Raw genomic sequence first — 12,923 nt, 5'->3', positions numbered from 1 at the left:
TCCTACTGTTTGTTTATATCATGGCCATTCTATCTAAAAGAAGCAGAAACAATAAACTCAAGTTTTCTCCAGCCATCCTGTCCTACTCAGGGGAAAGGCAGGGGGGAATTGAAGAAACAGTGATAAAGTTCACACTATAGTAGCATAAAAGACTAAATCTAGTATAAAGACTATATAATCTTGTCCTCTCTCCTACTATCCTAGCCTCATATTACTAGAGGTCTACACACGCCAGTGCCCAGTATCAACAAAACCTACATGGTTCAGTAAAAGGTAAACGCAAAATTTGAAAGAACTGAAGAAGCATAAGAATCACTCAGATATGGTAAAAGTGCTGGAATCATCAGTTAGGGAGCCTCTTTAAATTCTGTTCAATAGAGTAAATACTTTGATTAAAATGGTAAAAGACATCCAAGAAGAATAAATATGGAAATTCTAAGAAAGTGCCTAAGAGAAATACAAGAGATGAACACAACAGGAAAGAGGGCTGGAGGCTCCAACTAGACAAATGGGTTATCAATACAGGAGAGGAGAGATGAGGTACAAATTATACCAAAATTGTTTGATAAAGCCTTAAGGAATCATATTATATTATGTTTACATAAAAATACATACAACGCATATGTCATAAAAGTGAATATGTATTCTCTCTCTCCCTCTCTCTCTCTCATGCACACACACACACACACACACACACATTAAAGTATGTTGTCACTTGAGCTGACAAAGTTCTCTTCAAGAACCACAGACTAATGAAACCTCAATACCATTCACCAGAAACCGCCTTTCAAATGACTGATCAGGATAATCTAAATCATTCCCAAAACAACTGCTGTTGTCCTTGGTTGCCTCTCAGAGATTGAAGATAAGTCACACTCAGGAGACCAGACTCAGATTATTAGAGCTGCATCTATCCTGAAAGCCTGTTTCCTGCAGCCTAACTTCCATGGTACTGGAAAAATATTATGTAAACCACCAAGGGAAAGGGGGGGGCACAATTAATAGTTCTACCCAGTGTAATACCCATTAACCACAACAATGACCAGTATCCCAAGATACCTTTTAAGTAGCACTCTCATACTGGTGGTAACCAACAGCTGTCTAACTAGACTCAAGGCCCACTCAAAAGAGTTGGCCTGGAAATCTAGCCAACTCCTGGAGCTGTTGAGGTCATACATCTACTACTGCCACCTTGCTAGGCCAATTCAATTTCTAACTACATTCTAAATTGTATCCTTATACCCACAAATAAGTATAGCTCTCTCCTTTCATCAAAGAAGTTTCTCTTTATAGAAAATGTAAACCATCACAGAAAACCACAATTGCATAATTCAATAAAGAGAACAACAGATCATGGGGAGTCTAGTCCCAGCGGACGCATCTCATCATGGTTCCTACATCTACGGCTCAGAGAACATCACAGGAGAGGTTAGTAAAAGAGATTGCAGGAGCCAGAATTCCAGGAAGCCTGCTGTGAAACAGTCTCTCCTAGAAATGTCTATATGAATAAGACCAGAACAATGGTTAATTATTAGCACAATTTGACACACTATATCAAAAAGGGGGAAATTTCACAGGGTCCCTAGACAAAGAATTATAGGCAATTAATTGTAGCTATTTTTTTTTTTTTGCTCCTTTGTGGGTTCTTTTTTCTTACATCTTTTTCCAGGCATTTCCCTAACACTAGATAAGAGAGAAAAAAGGATAGAGAGGAAAGAGATCCACTTCAAAAGTCAAGGGTCAGAAAGGGGGGCAACTTTATCTTTTGACTACTTTCTGCTAATTAGAGGTATCTAGTTCCTTGGGGCAAGTTTGAGTTTTGCCATCAGGCTATCTAATTTCTTCTTGTTGTTTCTTGTTTGTGCATAACTACTTAACAGCGACTACCACCAGCAAACCACAACCTCCAACCCATCCTGCCTCTCAGGACCTAGCATTTATATACCCTCTGAAAAGTCCCCAGAATTCCAAATGTCATACAATCACAGAGACTATCTGCAGCTGCCAAAATTACTCTCCAGCCAAAGCACGTGGCAAATCATAGTCAGCTGCTGTGGACAATCTGAAGCAGTCCCATATCCCATACCCAGGATTAAAATAAAAATATACTTTTATTATATTTCTGTATTTTTTTAAAGAAACCAAAATTACACAAGTCTCATTACAATTAATGACTGCTGAGAGAGAGAATTAGCTTTTCTCAGGAATAGTCCCCCTAGCTGGTTATTCAGTACAAAGTGGCCAGCCCTGAAACTATGTACACACAAACAACAAAAGCAAACTCAGGGGCTGGAGAGATGGCTCAATGGTTAAGAGCACTGGCTGCTCTTCTAGACGTCCTGAGTTCAATTCCCAGAAACCAAATGCTGGCCCATAACCATCTGTAATGGGATCTTATTCCCTCTTCTGGTGTGTCTGAAGACAGCTACAGTGTACTCATATAAATAAAAATTAATAAAAACAGTTTTAGAAAGCAAACTCATTAGGTTCTGTTTATGCATGCAACAATAACAATCAAAGAAAAACTGTGTCTCAGTTTGAGAATGGGCAATGGACAAAAGAGATGTCAGAAGTGTGGAAGGCAAGAGAATAATTGATGTAGTCCTATTTTAAAAAGTTATAAAAATAAATTAAAATGTTATTTTAAAGTATATCCCAGGTAGCTAAGTACCTAAGACTACATAGGCCATGAGCTTAAAGGAAAACCAAATACTACTGTATTCAGAGAATAGCAATACAACAACCCTTATGACATTCTACTATAGGTCTTGCTCAACCACCATCAGAGAAGCTTCTTCCTGCAGTAGATGGAAACAAATACGGAGGACCCACAACTGGACAGGGTGCAGAGAGTGAAGAGACTTTGGGACACAGTCTTAAATGGGATATCTCTATAAGACCCCTCCTTTCAGGGATCAGGGAACTCCATGGAAGCGGAGGCAAAAAGATTCTAAGAACCAATGGGGATGGATGACAGGAAGAAAATAAGGTCCACACACAACAGGACTGATGCACATATAGACTCAGAGACTGGCAGCATGCATAAGTCTAAGCCACTGGGGCTCCCAGCACTAGGAAGGGAAGTAAACACAAGCTGAAGTTATTTCCAACGATAACTGCTCTTTTCCGATGGCGTCTCACTGGGTGTACGAACTAATCTTAAGTGCTAGGCCTCATGCCCAGGTGACCAACATAAAACAAACTCAATGGACACACATCTCTGATGCCAGAGGAAAACACCAAACTCCATCTGGAATCCTGGTGCACGGAAACTCCGGGAAAGGGCGGCACAGATCTTCCTGGTTGCTGCCGCCGCAGAGAGCTTGTAGGCAACACCCCATGAGCAAACTTGAGCCTTGGGACCACAGGTAAGACCAACTTTTCTGCTGCAAGGGACCAGCCTGGTGAACTCAGGACACACAGAGGCAAAATTCCTCTAGGACTGGACACTTCCGGTGTTTACCGGGAGTCCCAAACCCGCTGATCCCGGCCCGCAGCAGCTCTCTGCTCCCAAACCCTGTGGCAGAGAGACCTCACCACCTGGTCAGGTGGGCACTCCTGAAGCTGCAGAGTGGGAGAGACCACCAACACTGCCCATCCCTGCCCACATCCCTGGCCGAAGAGGAAACTGTATAAGGCCTCTGGGTTCCCGTAGAGGAGGGCCCAAGAGCAGCAAGACCGCTGCGTCTGAGACACCGCCAGAACCTGAAGGGATCTACCGGATAAACAGTTCTCTGCACCCAAAACCCATGGGAGGGAGAGCTAAACCTTCAGAGAGGCAGACACACCTGGGAAACCAGAAGAGACTGCACTCTGCACACACATCTCGGATGCCAGAGGAAAACACCAAACGCCATCTGGAACCCTGGTACACAGAAGCTCCCGGAAAGGGCGGCGCAGATCTTCCTGGTTGCTGCCACCGCAGAGAGCTCGTAAGCAACACCCCACGAACAAACTTGAGCCGCAGGACCACAGGTAAGACCAACTTTTCTGCTGCAAGTGACCTGCCTGGTGAACTCCAGACACAGGCCCACAGGAACAGCTGAAGACCTGTAGAGAGGAAAAACTACACGCCCGAAAGCAGAACACTCTGTCCCCATAACTGGCTGAAAGAAAACAGGAAAACAGGTCTACAACACTTCTGACACACAGGCTTATAGGACAGTCTAGCCACTGTCAGAAATAGCAGAACAAAGTAAAACTAGAGATACTCTGATGGCGAGAGGCAAGCGCAGGAACCCAAGCAACAGAAACCAAGACTACATGGCATCATCGGAACCCAATTCTCCCACCAAACCAAACACTGAATATCCAAACACACCAGAAAAGCAAGACCTAGATTTAAAATCATATTTGATCATGATGCTGGAGGACTTCAAGAAAGACGTGAAGAACTCCCTTAGAGAAACACAGGAAAACATAAATAAACAAGTAGAAGCCTACAGAGAGGAATCATAAAAATCCCTAAAAGAATTCCAGGAAAACATAAATAAACAAGTAGAAGCCCATAGAGAGGAGTCACAAAAATCCCTGAAAGAATTCCAGGAAAACACAATCAAACAGTTGAAGGAATTAAAAATGGAAATAGAAGCAATCAAGAAAGAACACATGGAAACAACCCTGGATATAGAAAACCAAAAGAAGAGACAAGGAGCTGTAGATACAAGCTTCACCAACAGAATACAAGAGATGGAAGAGAGAATCTCAGCAGCAGAAGATTCCATAGAAATCATTGACTCAACTGTCAAAGATAATGTAAAGCGGAAAAAGCTACTGGTCCAAAACATACAGGAAATCCAGGACTCAATGAGAAGATCAAACCTAAGGATAATAGGTATAGAAGAGAGTGAAGACTCCCAGCTCAAAGGACCAGTAAATATCTTCAACAAAATCATAGAAGAAAACTTCCCTAACCTAAAAAAAGAGATACCCATAGGCATACAAGAAGCCTACAGAACTCCAAATAAATTGGACCAGAATAGAAACTCCTCCCGTCACATAATAGTCAAAACACCAAACGCACAAAATAAAGAAAGAATATTAAAAGCAGTAAGGGAAAAAGGTCAAGTAACATATAAAGGCAGACCTATCAGAATCACACCAGACTTTTCGCCAGAAACTATGAAGGCCAGAAGATCCTGGACAGATGTCATACAGACCCTAAGAGAACACAAATGCCAGCCCAGGTTACTGTATCCTGCAAAACTCTCAATTAACATAGATGGAGAAACCAAGATATTCCATGACAAAACCAAATTAACACAGTATCTTTCTACAAATCCAGCACTACAAAGGATAATAAATGGTAAAGCCCAACATAAGGATGCAAGCTATACCCTAGAAGAAGCAAGAAACTAATCGTCTTGGCAACAAAACAAAGAGAAGAAAAGCACACAAACATAACCTCATATCCAAATATGAATATAACAGGAAGCAATAATCACTATTCCTTAATATCTCTCAACATCAATGGCCTCAACTCCCCAATAAAAAGACATAGATTGACAAACTGGATATGCAACAAGGACCCTGCATTCTGCTGCCTACAGGAAACACACCTCAGAGACAAAGAGAGACACTACCTCAGAGTGAAAGGCTGGAAAACAACTTTCCAAGCAAATGGTTGGAAGAAGCAAACTGGAGTAGCCATTCTAATATCAAATAAAATCAATTTTCAACTAAAATTCATCAAAAAAGATAAGGAAGGATACTTCATATTCATCAAAGGAAAAATCCACCAAGATGAACTCTCAATCCTAAATATCTATGCCCCAAATACAAGGGCACCTACATACGTAAAAGAAACCTTACTAAAGCTCAAAACACACATTGCACCTCACACAATAATAGTAGGAGATTTCAACACCCCACTCTCATCAATGGACAGATCATGGAAACAGAAATTAAACAGAGACGTAGACAGACTGAGAGAAGTCATGAGCCAAATGGACTTAACAGATATTTATAGAACATTCTATCCTAAAACAAAAGGATATACCTTCTTCTCAGCTCCTCATGGTACTTTCTCCAAAATTGACCATATAATTGGTCAAAAAACTGGCCTCAAAAGGTCCAGAAAGATAGAAATAATCCCATGCGTGCTATCGGACCACCACGGCCTAAAACTGGTCTTCAATAACAATAAGGGAAGAATGCCCACATATACGTGGAAATTGAACAATGCTCTACTCAATGATAACCTGGTGAAGGAAGAAATAAAGAAAGAAATTAAAGACTTTTTAGAATTTAATGAAAATGAAGGTACAACATACCCAAACTTATGGGACACAATGAAAGCTGTGCTAAGAGGAAAACTCATAGCGCTGAGTGCCTGCAGAAAGAAACAGGAAAGAGCATATGTCAGTAGCTTGACAGCACAACTAAAAGCTCTAGAACAAAGAGAAGCAAATACACCCAGGAGGAGTAGAAGGCAGGAAATAATCAAACTCAGAGCTGAAATCAACCAAGTAAAAACAAAAAGGACCATAGAAAGAATCAACAGAACCAAAAGTTGGTTCTTTGAGAAAACCAACAAGATAGATAAACCCTTAGCCAGACTAACGAGAGGACCCAGAGAGTGTGTCCAAATTAACAAAATCAGAAATGAAAAGGGAGACATAACAACAGATTCAGAGGAAATTCAAAAAATCATCAGCTCTTACTATAAAAGCCTATATTCAACAAAACTTGAAAATCTGCAGGAAATGGACAATTTCCTAGACAGATACCAGGTACCGAAGTTAAATCAGGAACAGATAAACCAGTTAAACAACCCCATAACTCCTAAGGAAATAGAAGCAGTCATTAAAGGTCTCCCAACCAAAAAGATCCCAGGTACAGACGGGTTTACTGCAGAATTCTATCAGACCTTCATAGAAGACCTCATACCAATATTATCCAAACTATTCCACAAAATAGAAACAGATGGAGCACTACCAAATTCCTTCTATGAAGCCACAATTACTCTTATACCTAAACCACACAAAGTCCCAACAAAGAAAGAGAACTTCAGACCAATTTCCCTTATGAATATCGACGCAAAAATACTCAATAAAATTCTGGCAAACCGAATCCAAGAGCACATCAAAACAATCATCCACCATGATCAAGTAGGCTTCATCCCAGGCATGCAAGGATGGTTTAACATACGGAAAACCATCAACGTGATCCATTATATAAACAAACTGAAAGAACAAAACCACATGATCATTTCATTAGATGCTGAGAAAGCATTTGATAAAATTCAACACCCCTTCATGATAAAAGTCCTGGAAAGAATAGGAATTCAAGGCCCATACCTAAACATTGTAAAAGCCATATACAGCAAACCAGTTGCTAACATTAAACTAAATGGAGAGAAACTTGAAGCAATCCCACTAAAATCAGGGACTAGACAAGGCTGCCCACTCTCTCCCTACTTATTCAATATAGTTCTTGAAGTTCTAGCCAGAGCAATCAGACAACAAAAGGAGGTCAAGGGGATACAGATCGGAAAAGAAGAAGTCAAAATATCACTATTTGCAGATGATATGATAGTTTATTTAAGTGATCCCAAAAGTTCCACCAGAGAACTACTAAAGCTGATAAACAACTTCAGCAAAGTGGCTGGGTATAAAATTAACTCAAATAAATCAGTAGCCTTCCTCTACACAAAAGAGAAACAAGCCGAGAAAGAAATTAGGGAAACGACACCCTTCATAATAGACCCAAATAATATAAAGTACCTCGGTGTGACTTTAACCAAGCAAGTAAAAGATTTGTTCAATAAGAACTTCAAGACACTGAGGAAAGAAATTGAAGAAGACCTCAGAAGATGGAAAGATCTCCCATGCTCATGGATTGGCAGGATTAATATAGTAAAAATGGCCATTTTACCAAAAGCAATCTACAGATTCAATGCAATCCCCACCAAAATACCAATCCAATTCTTCAAAGAGTTAGACAGAACAATTTGCAAATTCATCTGGAATAACAAAAAAACCCATGATAGCTAAAACTATCCTCAACAATAAAAGCATTTCAGGGGGAATCACTATCCCTGAACTCAAGCAGTATTACAGAGCAATAGTGATAAAAACTGCATGGTATTGGTACAGAGACAGACAGATAGACCAATGGAACAGAATTGAAGACCCAGAAATGAACCCACACACCTATGGGCACTTGATTTTTGACAAAGGAGCCAAAACCATCAAATGGAAAAAGGATAGCATTTTCAGCAAATGGTGCTGGTTCAACTGGAGGTCAACATGTAGAAGAATGCAGATCGATCCATGCTTATCACCCAGGTGGATCAAAGACCTCCACATCAAACCAGATACACTCAAACTAATAGAAGAAAAACTAGGGCAGCATCTTGAACACATGGGCACTGGAAAAAATTTCCTGAACAAAACACCAATGGCTTATGCTGTAAGATCAAGAATCGACAAATGGGATCTCATAAAACTGCAAAGCTTCTGTAAGGCAAAGGACACTGTGGTTAGGACAAAACGGCAGGCAACCAACAGATTGGGAAAAGATCTTTACCAATCCTACAACAGATAGAGGCCTTATATCCAAAATATACAAAGAACTCAAGAAGTTAGACCGCAGGGAAACAAATAACCCTATTAAAAAATGGGGTTCAGAGCTAAACAAAGAATTCACAGCTGAGGAATGCCGAATGGCTGAGAAACACCTAAAGAAATGTTCAACATCTTTAGTCATAAGGGAAATGCAAATCAAAACAACCCTGAGATTTCACCTCACACCAGTGAGAATGGCTAAGATCAAAAACTCAGGTGACAGCAGATGCTGGTGAGGATGCGGAGAAAGAGGAACACTCCTCCATTGTTGGTGGGATTGCAAACTGGTACAACCATTCTGGAAATCAGTCTGGAGGTTCCTCAGAAAATTGGGCATTGAACTGCCTGAGGATCCAACTATACCTCTCTTGGGTATATACCCAAAAGATGCCCCAACATATAAAAAAGACACGTGCTCCACTATGTTCATCGCAGCCTTATTTATAATAGCCAGAAGCTGGAAAGAACCCAGATGCCCTTCAACAGAGGAATGGATACAGAAAATGTGGTACATCTACACAATGGAATATTACTCAGCTATCAAAAACAATGACTTTATGAAATTCGTAGGCAAATGGTTGGAACTGGAAAATATCATCCTGAGTGAGGTAACCCAATCACAGAAAAACACACATGGTATGCACTCATTGATAAGTGGCTATTAGCCCAAATGCTTGAATTACCCTAGATGCCTAGAACAAATGAAACTCAAGACGGATGATCAAAATGTGAATGCTTCACTCCTTCTTTAAAAGGGGAACAAGAATACCCTTGGCAGGGAATAGAGAGGCAGAGATTAAAACAGACACAGAAGGAACACCCATTCAGAGCCTGCCCCACATGTCGCCCATACATATACAGCCATCCAATTAGACAAGATGGATGAAGTAAAGAAGTGCATGCCGACAGGAGCTGGATGTAGATCGCTCCTGAGAGACACAGCCAGAATACAGCAAACACAGAGGCGAATGCCAGCAGCAAACCACTGAACTGAGAATAGGACCTCCGTTGAAGGAATCAGAGAAAGAACTGGAAGAGCTTGAAGGGGCTTGAGACCCCTTATGAACAACAATGCCAAGCAACCAGAGCTTCCAGGGACTAAGCCACTACCTAAAGACTATACATGGACTGACCCTGGACTCTGACCTCATAGGTAGCAATGAATATCCTAGTAAGAGCACCAGTGGAAGGGGAAGCTCTGGGTCCTGGTAAGACTGAACCCCCAGTGAACTAGATTGTTGGGGGGAGGGCGGCAATGGGGGGAGGATGGGGATGGGAACACCCAGAAGAAAGGGGAGGGGGGGAGGGGGATGTTTACCCGGAAACCGGGAAAGGGAATAACACTCGAAATGTATATAAGAAATACTCAAGTTAATAAAAAAAAAAAAAACTCAATGGTATTTTTGGAGTTGTTTGCTTGTTTGTGTTTTTTTTTTTTTGTTTTGGGAGTGAGTTTTTGTTTGTTGTTTGGTTATTTTTTGTTTTGTTTTGTTTTGTCTCACAGTGTTCTGTCTGGGCATTTTCTTTTTAACCTTACAGCTATTTTGCCTATATTTTACAGTTTCTGATTTTGTTCCTATGGGTTTTCTGTGTGTATAAGTGTATTTCTCTCAGTATCTGTGGCTCTGGCTCTTTTTGTTTTTGTTTTTGTTTTTGGGGGGGGGTTGTTTGTGTTTTTTACTTGTTTTATCTTATTTGGGGATTTTTTTAGATCTGTTTATAGTCTAATGAAAGAAAAAATGTGTTTGGATTGGGGGAAATGGAAGGAGCTAGAGGGAGAACAGTATTCAGATTATATTTTATTAAAACCATTTAATTTAAAAATAGAAATTCGACGTTCTCGACACAGGAAGAAGTACCGTGAAGAATCCTCCTTTTGGACTCATTAATGGTCTGGACATAACTTCAGAAATACATGTGAGCTAGAGAATATAACGAAAGGAGAGAAAGTAATAAGAACATTAAGGTACTATAACAACTACAAATGACGTCACATATATATACTGGCAGTACTAGAATGGGAAAAGGAACAAAACAAGTATGGATGCACTAATAACTGAAATGAATGTTAGATATCAAACTTAAGTGTAGAAACCACAGAGGAACACCAAGCAGAAAAAAAATGCAAGAGAGTAGAAACTATACCTAGGTTTACTGTAGAGAATGATCTCACAAGCAGAAAAGGATCCTCAATAAGGCACAAGCCAAGTTACTCATACTCTCAGATTAACTCTAGCTTGTGTTAAGTTGACATAAAACTAGTCAGCACAGCAGGTCATAGGATGTACTGGACTGGATGCTCTTCTCTGCTGACCAGCTTACAAAGTACCAAAAGATGCATGCAGGATGCTGGGAGATGTCTTATTCAATTGCTATGATAAAACACCACGATCATAAGCAGCATGGGGAAGAAAGGATTTATCCCATTATAGTTTGTATTCCATCATCTAAGGAAGTTAGGGCAGGAAGTAAGGGCAGGAACCCGGAGGCAGAAATGGATTCAGAGGCAATGGTTAGGTGCTGCAAACTGGCTTGCTCAATCTATCTTCCTGTAGCACCCAGGACCACCAACCCGGGGGCAGCACAGTGAGCTGGGCACTCCCACATCAATCATTAATTAGCAAATGCTTGCCCACAATCAATGTAGTGGGGCATTTTCTCAACTGAGATTCCCTCTTCTAAAAGGACTCTAGATTGTGACAAGTTGATATAAAACTACTCAGTATTGCCCTGCATGTAACATTACCAACTGGCCAGGCAATGAGTGCACACTGGTGCAACAGTGGCTAGTCTGTTTCAGAAGTAACCAGTCATTCCTGATTGGAGTTGAGGTCTACTCCAGAAGAGGGAAGTCACAGCTGGTACTATAAGCCCATAAAAAACACATTTGGAGAGGTCACAGACCTTATGATATTGCTATTATTTTGCTAAATGGGCAAGCTGCCTTCTAAATACTAAATGTTGTTGAGAGAATGTGTTCATTTTCCTATTCTTCTAAAGCAACTGCCTAGAAGAATGTTTCCCAAGGGTTAGCACACAGAAGCTGATAGAGTTGTGATCCATGGAGGACAAGATACATTTCCATCTGGCAGCAGCATTTGACAGCATTATCCAAGTAGTACTGATTCTGTAGGCCTAAATGATACAAAATCAAAGGAGCCACGGTTCCAGACAGTGCTGAGGCCAGGCAATGTGTGACAGAGTCAAGAGTCCTTGCAAAGTGGTCCTCAGAAGCCATTACATGATGCTCTAGGAGAGAATTCTAAGTTGTAATGGAGACCCCAAGATCTCAATTTGATGAGAATTAGAATCATCTGGGAGACACAACTCTGGTTATCCCTTTGGGATATTATTTTAAATAGGTTAAATAAGTTAAGAAGACCTGTCTACTGTGAGTGGCACCATTCCCTTGGCTAGGAACCATGATTGTATAAGCGAAGAAAGGGAGCTGAGTGACAGCAAGCTTTCATCTTGCTTGGATTCTCATCTTAGATATGATGTGACCAAATGTTTCAAACTTCTACCACCTTGACCTCCCTACCAAGAGTAACTGAGAGTAACTGGAATTGTGAGCCAAAATAAACCACCTTTCCCCTTAAGGCACTTTTATAGGAACATTTTATCACATCAAAAGAAAAATAAATTAAAACATACTATAAACTTTATTAAAGTAGAAATGTTTTATATTCTTCATAGTCATATTCAGCCCCACAAATTACCTAGTACACACAAGTTACTTAAAGAAAAAGAACAAAAGAAAGAAAGAAAAAATCAAGCATACTGTCTATCAAACTGACATAGTAAATTTTTATAGGCTATTTCTATTTTGCCAAGAATGTATGTCTCTGATGGTAAGTTGAAGAAATAGTATTTTGAATGGACTGAAAAAATTCATCCATTATATTTGCAAGAATCATACTTCGCACTTATAACTTTCTATTTTGCTAACTTTCACAAAAAACTCAACTGTTTTCTAATAATATTCCATAATACCTTATAAGACCAGTGATCTTAGACTATAGGTTTTATTTTTGCTTAATATGTCAATTATACCTTCTTTAATCTGTGAATTTCAGATTCCTGTTTTTCATTTAAGGTGGAGAGTCTTTTGTTTAACTGTATTGCTTCTTGTACTGTAACATAAAATATTAGAGATGGTTTGTGTAAGTTGAACATTTCAAAGACAGCATCATATATCAGTAATATGGACATGAATATACCCAATGTGATGTAGAATTATAACTTAATTTAATATTCATTAAACTGCCATTCACTATTACTAGTATCAGATAAGTTCAATTTACTACTAATAAGGAATTCCACTTAAATATCCCACATAAAAATCTTAAGATAGCA

The 12,923-nt window shown here is 39.9% G+C and overlaps 1 protein-coding gene across 5 annotated transcripts in view; it reads right to left on the bottom strand.

Annotated features, from left to right (window-relative positions):
- Positions 1-12,923, bottom strand: part of Ccdc73 (coiled-coil domain containing 73) — a 141,818-nt gene that overhangs the window by 59,311 nt on the left and 69,584 nt on the right. For 4 of the 5 annotated variants that reach the window (XM_063284942.1, XM_063284943.1, XM_063284945.1 and 1 more), the window contains 2 exons: positions 12,621-12,700; positions 10,427-10,489 (listed from right to left, as the gene is read on the bottom strand). In XM_063284942.1, coding sequence (XP_063141012.1) covers positions 10,427-10,489; positions 12,621-12,700 — 143 coding nt within the window. The remainder of the gene's footprint in view (positions 1-10,426; positions 10,490-12,620; positions 12,701-12,923) is intronic. The other variant, XM_006234667.5, reaches the window with a different exon arrangement.

This window comes from Rattus norvegicus, chromosome 3 (genome assembly GCF_036323735.1).
Source record: "Rattus norvegicus strain BN/NHsdMcwi chromosome 3, GRCr8, whole genome shotgun sequence".
Lineage (NCBI taxonomy): Eukaryota > Metazoa > Chordata > Mammalia > Rodentia > Muridae > Rattus > Rattus norvegicus.
Note: the sequence above shows the minus strand (reverse complement) of the source record. Positions and strands in the feature narration are given on the sequence as shown.